At 46.9% G+C, this 12,446-nt stretch overlaps 1 protein-coding gene across 1 annotated transcript in view; it reads right to left on the bottom strand.

Moving 5' to 3' along the window:
• LOC122562431 overlaps window positions 1-6,122 on the bottom strand; it is an 85,027-nt gene extending 78,905 nt beyond the window's left edge. The window contains exons 1-3 of the mRNA XM_043715288.1: window positions 5,522-6,122; window positions 4,359-5,411; window positions 372-505 (exon numbers count right to left, since the gene is read on the bottom strand). Of these exons, the coding sequence (XP_043571223.1) occupies window positions 372-505; window positions 4,359-5,411; window positions 5,522-5,691 (1,357 nt within the window). The 5' untranslated portion in view covers window positions 5,692-6,122. The remainder of the gene's footprint in view (window positions 1-371; window positions 506-4,358; window positions 5,412-5,521) is intronic.
• Between the last annotated feature and the right edge of the window lie 6,324 nt (window positions 6,123-12,446).

Below are 12,446 nucleotides of genomic sequence, written 5' to 3'. Positions count from 1 at the left end.
ACCCATTGCACAGTAAAACCTTCAGTGTATTGTGTTCAAGGCACATGTATCCTGCCTGGCAAAGTATTCTGCAAACTTTGATCTCAACTGTACAATTGTAGCAAACTTTCTTTATTCTTGTCTTTTAGTCCATTGCAAAAAAACCAACATGAAATGTGCCTTCATTGCTTGCATTAGCTGAATGTTATTTAAAATAAGAACTTCTTGTGTGAATCTACAAGTCCCTCTGAAACATTTCAGAGTTTTACATTTTCTATTCTTACAACCAAAGTGGATAGTCTCACATATCCACAGTATCTGCTGGCTTGCTGATTACTCACATAACGCTCTATATTGCTGTGCAGTTTTTATTTATCGTCCTCACATCTCACATTTCCCATCTAGCATTGTCTCGTCAGCAAGCTTAGGTGCATTATTCTCAGTCTCTTCATCCAAGTTACTAATGTAGATTGTTATTAGCTGAGGCCCCAGGAATGATCTCATGACATTTGGTACAGCAACTGCTCTACCCAAGAGCATAAGAAACTACAGAAAGTTGTGAACACAGCCCAGACCATTACGCAAGTCAACCTCGCAACTATTGACTCCATCTACACTTGTTGTTGCTGCAGAAAGGCAGCCAACATCATCAAAGACCCCTCCCCACCTTAGTTATAATCTCTTCCAACCTCATCCATCAGGCAGAAGATACAAAAGCTACGTATGTACCATCAGGTTCAAGAACAGCTTCTTTCCTTTTGTTATTACACTGCTGGATAGAAGCTCTCTAATTTCAAATTGATTATTGATCTGGCTTTTTTGTGCACCTTCTTTGCAGCTGTATCCCTTGCTCTGTCCAGCCACCCCATGATTTTTTTTATGTGTTTGCATGTTACTGCTACAAAACAAAACTTTTCATTGTATTTAGGCACATGTGACAAGAACAAATCAAATCAAATCAAAGACTGATAACTTGAAAATGCCTCATTTAAGCCTACTCTTTGCTTCCTGTCCACTAACCAAGACTAGCTGTGCTAAGATATTGCCCCCAGCTCCAGGAATTGGTATGTTTCTTGTTAGATTTTTCTGTGCACCTTATCGATTCCTTTTGGAAAAGTTTACATAAACTAGATCTAGTTTATTTTATTTAACTTACTAGTTGCTCCCTCAAAAACTCTAGTAAGCTTGTCAAGTAGGAATTCTCTTTCTTCAAGCTACAATTACGTTGTCCAATGACTTTCAAAGTATATTATCCCTTCCGGAATAAATCTGTTCTAACATTTTTTTTCTGACGACTGATGTCAGACTTACTTGTAAGCCTTTAACCTGTTACCTTTCTCCTGCAAGTCTCTGCTGATATTATTTAAAATGGCCAATTAGATTAGATTACATAGTATTTCCCTCACTACTATTATCAGAAACAGAGTGTAACCAATGGGGTATGTAATTTTTATCTGCTATTGTGAAAACAGACAATAATTGTTCAATGGGAAGCATTGCTGCAAATGTACAAGGCATTAGTGAAACCACACCTGAAGTGTATAGTTTTGATCCCCTTATTTAAGGAGGGATGTAGTTAAGGATGGAGGCAGTTCAGAGGAGGTTCAACAGATTGATTCCAGAGATGAAGGATTTGTCTTATGAGGAGAGATTGAGCAGCTTTGGATTATTCTCATAGGAGTTTAGAAGAATGAGAGGAGATCTAATTGAAGTATATATGATTTATAAAAGGGATTTGCAAAGTCGAGATAGAAGGGATATTTCCTTCTGTGGGACAATCTAGAATGAGAGGCCATTGTTTTAGGGTAAGGGTAGCAATTTTAAAACAGAGATATGAGGAAATTACTGCCAAAAGACTGGAAGTTAGCTAACGTGGTGCCACAATTTAAGAAAGATGATAAGGAAAAGCCAGGGAACTATAGACCAGTGAGCCTGACATCTGTGATGGGCAAGTTGTTGGAGGGAATCCTGAGGGACAAGGTATATGGAATTTATGTATTTGGAAAGGACTGATTGGGGATAGTCATCATGGCTTTGTGCATGGGGAACTGTGTCTCACTAACTTGATTAAGTTTTTTTGTAGAGGTAACAAAGAGGATTGATGAGGGCAGAGCAGTGGATGTAATCTATATGGACTTCAGTAAGGCGTTCAACAAGGTTCCCCATGGGAGACTGATTAGCAAGGTTAGATCTCATGGAATACACTGGATACAGAATTGGCTCAAAGGGAGAACACAGAGGGTGGTGGTGGAGGGTTGTTTTTCAGACTGGAGGCCTGTAACCAGTGGAGTGCCACAAGATCGGTGCTGGGTCCTCTACTTTTCATCATTTATATAAATGATTTGGATGTGAACATAGGAGGTTAGTAAGTTTGCAGATGACAACAAAATTGGAGGTGTAATGGTTAGCAAAGGTTACTTCAGGGTGTAATATCTTGATCAGATGGGCCAATGGGCTGAGGAGTGGCAGATGGAGTTTAATTTAGATAAATGTGAGGTGCTGCATTTTGGAAAAGCAAATCTAAGCAGGACTTATACATTTAATGGTAAGGTCCTAGGGAATGTGCTGAACAATTAGACCTTGGAGTGAAGGTTCGTAGCTCCTTGAAAGTAAAGTCACAGGTAGATAGGATAATGAAGAAGATGCTTTCCTTTATTGGTCAGAGTATTGAGTACAGGAGTTGGGAGGTCATGTTGCAGCTGTACAGGACATTGATTAGGCCACTTTTGGAACGTTGCATGCAATTCTGGTCTCCTTCCTATCGGAAGGCAGTTATGAAACTTGAAAGGGTTCAGAAAAGATTTACAAGGATGTTGCCAGGGTTGGAGGATTTGAGCTATAGGGAAATGCTGGGGCTGTTTTCCCTGGAGCATCGAAGGCTGAGGGGTGACTTTATAGGGGTTTATAAAATCATGAGGGGCATGGATAGGATAAATAAAGGAAGTATTTTCTCTGGGGTGGGAGAGTCCAGAACTAGAAGGCATAGGTTTAAGGGTGAGAGGGGAAAGAGTAAAAGAGACCTAAGGAGCAACATTTTCACACAGAGGGTGGTGCGTGTATGGAATGAGCTGCCAGAGGAAGTGGTGGAGGCTGGTACAATTGCAACATTTAAAAGGCATCTGGATGAGTATATGAATAGGAAGGGTTTGGAGGGATATGGGCTGGCAAATGGAACTAGATTTGGTTGGGATATCTGCTCGGCATGGATCAGTTGGACCAAGGAGTCTGTTTCCGTGCTGTACATTTTTATGATTCTACTTTTCCCAAGGGCTGGTGAATCTGTGGGATGTGGTGGATGCTGGGACATTGAGTAAATCCAAAGAGGAAACAGATTTTGGGTTGTGGAGTGTAGGCAGCAATGTGGAGTTGAGACTGAGACGAGATCAGCTATGATTGTATCAAGCTTGAGGGGCTGAATGGCCTACTCTTTGTTCTTATGTAATGTCTCTGCCATGTCCTTATTCCTCATGATCTTACCACCAGTGTCAGCTTTGGAGAAAGGAATATTTAATTCAGCTGTTTCTATTTGTATAACTGTTTGTAAAAACTCTTATGATCTCTTTTTAAATTTCAGATTAATTTGTTTCTCAATATATCTTCCCCCACTCCCAATGGTTTCTAAACCATTCTCAATCCTTGGGCTTTCCACTATTTATTATAACATTCTTAACCTTTTTTCTGAATTGAATACTACCCTTAACTTAGTTTGTAAACCACAGATAGGTCTTTCTTGCAGATGTTTTGTTTATGAATGAATGTATTTCTGTTGAACATATTGAAATGAATCCCACTGTTTATTACCGCCATACCAATTTAATTATTGAATGTTACCAACCATGGAAACCTCTTATAAAAAGCACTTCTGTGTGATTTTCTTGAAACAAATCCAGACTCTCTGACCAACAGCCAACCTGAAGTAGGAATTAAGCTGGGCAGTGTCCTTGTACAGAAGTTTACAAGATCCCTCCCCTCCAGTCTGCATTTAGCCTGGAACTCGGGTCAATTAACTATTCCCAATGCATTTAGTTTGACCTTGAAGACTCGTTTTTTGAGGTTCACTCAAAAAGTTCAAAAATTGGCAAGTCCATGTATTAGAGGATTCTCTGTGTCTGTCCCCACATAACTGAACTTGACCTTCCTTACTGCGTAAGCCATCATCACCAAAACATTGATCGAACATCCACAACCAGCCATCAATACACAAACTTACACAGCCCCAAACTAACCCTCAATATCCATGAGAACATGTCTCCAGGCAAAATGTATGTGGCAGGGCCTCAAAAACTGACAAGGATTGATAAATTATAAGCAGATGACCTCTTTAAACTACTTCTGTACTGGGTTTATAGTGTTTGGGACATAGCACAGTCTATTTAAACTTTCGAAAGTCCTTCGACTTATTTGCCAGGTTCCTGTGAATAACAGAGGGCCTGGAGTCCTGCTGTGCGGTCCCGGGGGCGGAGGGATGGGATCTTGCTCTGCAGACTCTGTGCTGGGGAATGGGATCTTGCTGCGCGGACCCGTAGCGGGGGGATGGGATGTTGCTGTACGGTCTCCGGGGCTGGGATCTTCCTGTGCGGACCCGGGACTGGGATCTTGCTATGCGGACCCGGGGCTGGGGGATGGGATCTTGCTGTACGGTCTCCGGGACTGGGATCTTGCTGTGCGGCCCCGGGGGCTGGGGGCTGGGATCTTGCTGCGCGGCCCCGGGCTGGGAGCTGGGATCTTGCTGCGCGGCCCCGGGCTGGGGGCTGGGATCTTGCTGCGCGGCCCCGGGGCTGGGGGCTGGGATCTTGCTGTGCGGCCCCCCGGGGCTGGGTCTGGGATCTTGCTGCGCGGCCCCGGGCTGGGATCTTGCTGCGCGCCCCCCGGGGCTGGGGGCTGGGATCTTGCTGTGCGGCCCCCGGGGCTGGGATCTTGCTGTGCGGGCCCCGGGGCTGGGATCTAGCTGCGCGCCCCCCCGGGCTGGGATCTTGCTGTGCGGCCCAGGGGCTGGGGGCTGGGATCTTGCTGCGCCCCCCCGGGCTGGGATCTTGCTGCGCCCCCCCGGGTCTGGGATCTTGCTGCGCGGCCCCGGGGCTGGGATCTTGCTGCGCGCCCCCCGGGTCTGGGGTCTGGGATCTTGCTGTGCGGCCCCGGGGCTGGGGCTGGGATCTTGCTGCGCGCCCCCCGGGTCTGGGGTCTGGGATCTTGCTGTGCGGCCCCGGGGCTGGGGTCTGGGATCTTGCTGCGCCCCCCCGGGCTGGGATCTTGCTGCGCGGCCCCCGGGCTGGGGTCTGGGATCTTGCTGCGCCCCCCCCGGGGCTGGGGGCTGGGATCTTGCTGCGCGCCCCCCGGGTCTGGGATCTTGCTGCGCGGCCCCGGGTCTGGGATCTTGCTGCGCCCCCCCGGGCTGGGATCTTGCTGTGCGGTCCCCCGGGTCTGGGATCTTGCTGCGCCCCCCCCGGGCTGGGATCTTGCTGCGCCCCCCCCGGTCTGGGATCTTGCTGCGCGCCCCCCGGGTCTGGGATTTTCTGCCCCCCCCCCCCCGGGCGCCCCTTACCTGCCGATCTCGGAGCATGTGTGTGAGTCCGCCGCCACAGCAGCGTGTGGGTACAGGCTGTGGCCGGAGCACCGGGGTCTCCACACCAACACCAGGCTGACGATGCTCACCACCGCCGCCGCAACCAGCAGCACAAGGCAGCAGCAGCAGCAGCTCCTCCGGGTCTTCATGCCCCCTCTCTCCCCGACACTCTGTCCCTCACGCCGAATCCCTGGTGGAGATTCACTCCGCTGAGCTTCCAGTCAGAGGCTGCCTGCTCTCTCCGGCTCCTTGTCTCTCCAGTGCCTGCTTATCTTTGTCTCAGCCTCTCCCCTGGAGACTTCCCTCAGCCTCTCGCTGAGTTCCCTCTCTCTCTCCAACTCCTCCTGTCTCTCTGGCCTCTATATTCCTCGTATCTGTTCCCGGTGCGAGCCGCAATTCTTGCAAGTCTGTAATTGCTCCACAGTGTTTCTTACACTGAACCGACTGTGCACAGTCCAATCACACTGCTGCTTACCGCACTGAGGAGGGTGCCGGGGCATCAGAGGGGTTTCCAGTCTGTCGCCTCATTAACGTTGACTCAAAATCAAAGCGTGTCTCCTCAAGCACTCACCTCTCTCCGAATTAATTGCACTCTCCCTCTAACAGACAGGGGACACTGCTCCCTGCATCCTAACTCGCTCAGAGTCCTGATACCACCACAAGACATATGAACAGAAATTAGGCCATTCAGCCCATCCACTCTGCTCCACCATTCGATCATGGCTGATACGTTTCTCAATTGTCTGGCTTTCTCCCCGTAACCCTTGACCCCCTTGATACTCAAGAAACTATCTATCTCAATCTTAAATACACTCAAAGCCTCCACAGCCTTATGTGGGAATAAGTTCCATAGATTCACCATTCTCTGGCTGAAGATGTTTCTCCTTATCTTCGTTATAAAAGGTCTCATCTTTACTCTGAGGCTGTATCCCTGAGTTCTAGTCTCTCCTGCTAACGGAAACATCTTCCCAACACCTACTCTGCCGGTCCCCCTCACCACTGGGCACACTGACCCACAGTGCATCCTGAACAGCAGACGACCTTACTTCAATGTTTCCTCTCTCTACTTCTGTTTATTCTTTGACCAAAGTGTGGGTGCCATCAATGAGATCAGATGTTTTGCCCATCTGCAATTACCCTGGAGAAGGAGACGGTGAGGAGCTGCCCTCATAGCAAGAGGCAAAATTAGTGACAATTTTAAACAAAATTAACTGGCACACACCACTACACAAAATAAGAAACATCACCTGAAACATGCTGTCTTCCGGCATGTGAGTGACAGCAAATAAATTTCTAGGGAATATTTTAACCAGGAAGTAACAATACTTTTAATTGCATCAATGTAATGATTGACACACAGTGTTCATTGCTGTGGTAACCACTCTATTTGTCCCCATCATAGTAGCTCCTAGTCAAATTTGACTTTCAGTGCGAGATACCCCATTCAGTTTCAAGGATTTCAGAAGTTTAGGTCCACCTGGTTCTCAGTTAGTATTCATTGTTGACTGATTTAAAACTGTTCTCCCCCATTTACTTTCAAAAATTGTGGTGCTGGAAAAGCACAGCAGGTCAGACAGTATCCGAGGAGCAGGGGAATCGATGTTTCGGGCATAAGCCCTTCATCAGGAATGTGCGGGGGAGGGGGCTGAGAGATGAATGGGGGGAAGGAAGGTGAAGAGGTAGAACAGCTCAAGAGGGTGGTGCCGAGTTGGAGGGTTCGATCTGGGATGAGGGGAGATTTGGAAACTGGTGAAGCCGTGTGGTTGGAGGGTCCCAAGGCAGAAGATGAGGCGTTCTTCCTCCAGGCATCGGGTGGCTCGGATTTGGCAGTGGAGATCCCGGACATCCTTGTCTGTGGGAGGGGGAGTTGAAGTGGTCGGCCACAGGGCAGTGGGGTTGTTTAGTGCATGTGCCCCAGAGATGTTCTCTGAAATGTTCCGATGTAGAGCAGAACACATCGAGAGCAACGGACACAGTAGATGAGGTGGGTGGATGTGCAGGTAAATCTCTGCTGAATGTGAAAAGATCCTCTGGGGCCTTGGACGGAGGTGAGTAGGGAGGTAGAACATAGAGCATCGAACTGTACAGCACAGAACAGGCCCTTCAGCCCACGATGTTGTGCTGACCACTGATCCTCATGTATGAACCCTCAAATTTCTGTGAGATCCTTTGGGGCCTTGGACGGAGGTGAGTAGGGAGGTAGAACATAGAGCATAGAACTGTACAGCACAGAACAGGCCCTTCAGCTCACGATGTTGTGCTGACCAGTGATCTTCATGTATGAACCCTAATGTATGCACCCTCAAATTTCTGTGACCATATGCATGTCCAGCAGTCTCTTAAATATCCCCAATGACCTCGCTTCCACAACAGCTGCTAGCAACGCATTCCATGCTCTCACAACTCTCTGTGTAAAGAACCCGCCTCTGACATCCCTTTTATACTTTCCGCCAAACAGCTTAAAACTATGACCCCTCGTGTTAACAATTTCTGCCCTGGGAAATAGTCTCTGGCTATCAACTCCATCTATGCCTCTCATTAGCTTGTACACCTTAGTTAGGTCCCCTCTCTTCCTTCTTTTTTCCAATGAAAAAAGTCCGAGCTCAGTCAACCTCTCTTGGTAAGATAAGTCCTCCAGTCCAGGCAGCATCCTGGTAAACCTCCTCTGAACCCTCTCCAAAGCATCCACATCTTTCCTATGACCAGAACTGGACACAGTATTCCATGTGCGGTCTAACCAAAGTTTTATAGATCTGCAACAAGATCTCACTGCTCTTAAACTCAATTCCCCCTGTTAATGAAAGCCAAAACACCATATACTTTCTTAACAATCCTGTCCACTTGGGAGGTGTGAGCACAGGTTTTACAATTCCTGCGGTGGCAGGGGAAAGTGCTGGGAGTGGAGGGTAGGTTGGTGGGTGGGTGTGGACCTAATGAAGGAGTCGCGGAGGGAATGGTCTCTGTGGAATGCAGGTAGGGCTGGGTAGGAAATATATCTCTGATGGTGGAGTCTGTTTGTAGTCTGTGGAAATGGTGAAGGATGATGTACTGCATCCAGAGGTTGGTGGAGTGGAAGGTGAGGAACAGGGGGGTTCTGTCCATGTTGCGGTTGGAGGGGTGGAGGTGCGGAAAGTGGCAGAGGTGCACTGGAGGGCATTGTTGATCATGGGAGAGGGCATATTGCGGTCCTTGAAACACCGAGGGACCCTCCAACCACACAACATCAACATCGACTTCACAAATGTCCTAGTCTCCTCTCCCCCCAACTCATCCTAGATCCAACTCTCCAACTCAGCACTGCCCTCTTGACCTATCCATCTTCCTGCCCAACTATCTGCTCCACCCTTGCTACTGACCTATCACCCTCCACTATCACCCACCCACCTGCATCACCTTCCCAGCTACCTTCCCCCCAGCCCTACCCCCACCCTCTTATTTATCTCACAGCCACCTTTACAATGCCCACATTCCCGATGAAGGACTTATGCCTGAAATGTCGACTCTCCTGCTCCTCAGATGCTGCCTGACCTGCTGTGCTTTTTCCAGCGCCACACGTTTTGACTCTGACTCTCCAGCATCTGCAGTCGTCACGTTCTCCCTCAGTAACAGTGTGCTGCTGGTTCCCATACTTTCCCTACCCCTGAGTAGCCCCGTTCATCACACAGCCTGAGCGCACTCTACCCTTTTTACCTTTTTTGCTATTCTGGGAACCTACAAGCAACAAACAAGGGGAGAAACTGCCCTATGATCACAGTATATCCATGACACTATAGGTGATACACTCAGTAGCTAGTGCACATAGAATCATAGAATCCTACAGTGTAGAAACAGGCCATTTGGCCATTCAAGTTCACACTGATGCTCCAAAGACTCTCCAGGCCCCTATCCCCATATACCTGTAACCTGCATGGCTAATCCTCCGAACCTTCACTTTTTTGAACACTATGGGCAAGTTAGCATGGCCAGTCCTAACCTGCTCATCTTTGGATTGTGAGACTTAATGCAGACATGGTCCAGGCTCAATGGACCATCCAGCCTCTTTCTGCATTGTAAGGATTCTATGTTCTGCCATGGTGAGATTTGAACCCAGAACATTATCTGGGTTGCTGGAGTAACAGTCCAGCAATTGTACCACTAGGTTTTTACCTCCCCCTAAATAGTACATAGTGGGTGGTGCATACAGTGGGCAAAACACACACAGTGCACACATGTTGCTCATATGCACTCCTGCCATTCAGCATTGGGAGTGAGTAAATGTTAAACTTGTAATGAAGTGCTTATCAAACTCTCCTCTTCTGTAACATGTATATAGCAGCTCTAATCTCAGTACATAATCTCAAGAGATCTCAACAGGAACATTATCAAATAAACACTTAAACTGAGTGCAAGTGGATGGTATCAGGAGAGGTGACCAAACACTTGATCGACATAGAGTCATACAGCATGGATACTGAGCCTTCGGTGGCCACAGTTCATGACGAACATAACACCAAACTATGTTAGTCCCATATCCCTCCAAACATTTCCTATTCATGTACTTATCCAAATATCTTTTAAACATTATAACTGTACCCGCATCCACCCCTTCCTCACGAAGTTCATTCCACACGCTAACAATCCTCTGGGTATAAAATATTGCCCCCATGTCTTTTTTAAACTCCTCTCTCTCTCTCACACACGCTACTTTTAAGGGAAGAGGGAATGTTTGGGAAGGTAAAGGTATGCCTGTTGTTGCTGGTCCAAAGGAGAGTGGAAATTACCAGGAGGCCAGCCAGATGGGATGCAGAAGAGTCTGAAGGCCGTCAGCCTGGATGAGGTGGTTGGGATGGGGAGCAGCAAAACCATGGAGGGCCTTAACTGCAGGGGGAGAAATTTAAAGGTGGGATCCTATGACAATCAATATGCCTGGCTTAATGCAACTACAGACTGACATAAAATGCAGAGTGGTTGATGTCAAGCTTACAGAGCTAACTTCAGTCAATATTATCCCTTGCATCGATTTCTCTGAGTAAGTTCATAGCTGAGTTCTGTACTTCTCTTCACCTTCTCTGTGCTGCCCATTGTATCACCAGTAGTTACCCCTTCAGCAGTGCCAGTCACCTGATCCTCCTCCCTCCAACATACTGTTCAAAGTCTCAAACTTCCTCACTCGCCTTTTCACGCCTTGAACCCTACCTCTATCACAATTCCTAATGTTCCATCCCAGCTTTTATCTGAATCCAACATTGTCCTAGTCTTCCTCAAACTCCCTTTCATGTCATTGAATTGTCATTCCTGAAGAAGGGCTTATGCCCGAAACGTCGATTCTCCTGTTCCTTGGATGCTGCCTGACCTGCTGCGCTTTTCCAGCAACACATTTTCAGTCCTGCCAGTTCTCATGACCTGCTTATATCTCTGATCCCAATCTCTGTCTCTCTACATAGAGTCATAGAGATATATAGCACGGAAACAGATCCTTCCTTCCAACTTATCCATGCTGACCAGATATCCTAGAAAAATCTAATCCCATTTTCCAGCATTTGGCCCATATCGCTCCTAGTCAGAGAGTGGTGCACATGATCCAAATGGACTTCAGAAAGGCATTCAACAAGCTTCCTCATGGTCGGCTGGTTAGCAAAGTTAGATTACATAGAATACAGGGAGAGCTAGCCATTTGGATTCAGAAAAGGCATCCAGATGTCTTTTAAACATTGTCATTGTACCAGCCTCCACCACATCTTCTAGCTGCTCATTCCATACACGTACCACCCTCTGCATGAAAAAGTTGCACCTTAGGTCTCTTTGAAATCTTTCCCCTCTCATCTTAAACTTATGCCCTCTAGTTCTGGACTCCCTCACCCCGGGGAAAAGACTCTGCTTATTTAACCTATCCATACCCCTCATGATTTTATAAGCCTCTATAAGGTCACCCCTCAGCCTCCAACCCTCCAGGGAAAATAGCCCCAAAATTCAAGCTCTCCCTATAGCTCAAACCCTCCAACCCTGGCAATATCTTTGTAAATCTTTTCTGAACCCTTTCAAGTTTCAAAACATCCTTCCTATAGGAGGGAGATCAGAATTGCATGCAATATTCCAAAAGTGGCCAAACCAATGTCCGGTACATCCATAACATGACCTCCTGACTTCTACACAATGCACTGACCAATAAAGGAAAGCATACCAAATACCTTCTTCATTATTCTGTCTACTTGTAACTCCACTTTCAAGGATCTATGAACCTCCATTCCAAGGTCTCTTTGTTCAGCAACACTCTCCAGGACCTTACCTTTAGTACATAAGTCCTACCCTGATTTGCTTTTCCAAAATGCAGCACCTCGCATTTATCTAAATTAAACTCCATTTGCCATTGTACTCTGAGGTAATCTTCTTCGCTGTCCACTACACCTCCAATTTTAGTGTCATCTGCAAACTTACTAACTATATCTCCTATGTTCACATCCAAATCATTTAAATAAATGACGAAAAGTAGTGGACCCAGCATGACCCACCCTCGTAGCATACCACTGGTTATTGGCCTCCAGTCTGAAAACCAACCCTCCACCACCACCCTCTGTCTTCTACCTTTGAGCCAGTTCTGTATCCAAATGGGCAGTTCTCCCTGCATTCCATGAGATCTAAACTTGCTAATCAGTCTCCCATGGGGAACCTTGTCGAACAGCATACTGAAATCCATTTGGATCACGTTGACTGCTCTGCCCTTGTGAATCCTTTCTGTCATTTCTTCAAACACCTCAATAAAGTGTGTATCTTTGCTTATCCATATACAAACATCCACTTTCACTCTCTGCTTGTAAAATCATGAGTTTGAAAGTCTCAAAATTCCTTGACCTTGTGTTAATTGTCAATTTGCTAAACTCCTATGCACGTTTCTCTTTTTGTAGCCCTGTTTCTCTCACTCTAACTT

This window comes from Chiloscyllium plagiosum, chromosome 25 (genome assembly GCF_004010195.1).
Source record: "Chiloscyllium plagiosum isolate BGI_BamShark_2017 chromosome 25, ASM401019v2, whole genome shotgun sequence".
Taxonomy (NCBI): Eukaryota; Metazoa; Chordata; class Chondrichthyes; order Orectolobiformes; family Hemiscylliidae; genus Chiloscyllium; species Chiloscyllium plagiosum.
Note: the sequence above shows the minus strand (reverse complement) of the source record. Positions and strands in the feature narration are given on the sequence as shown.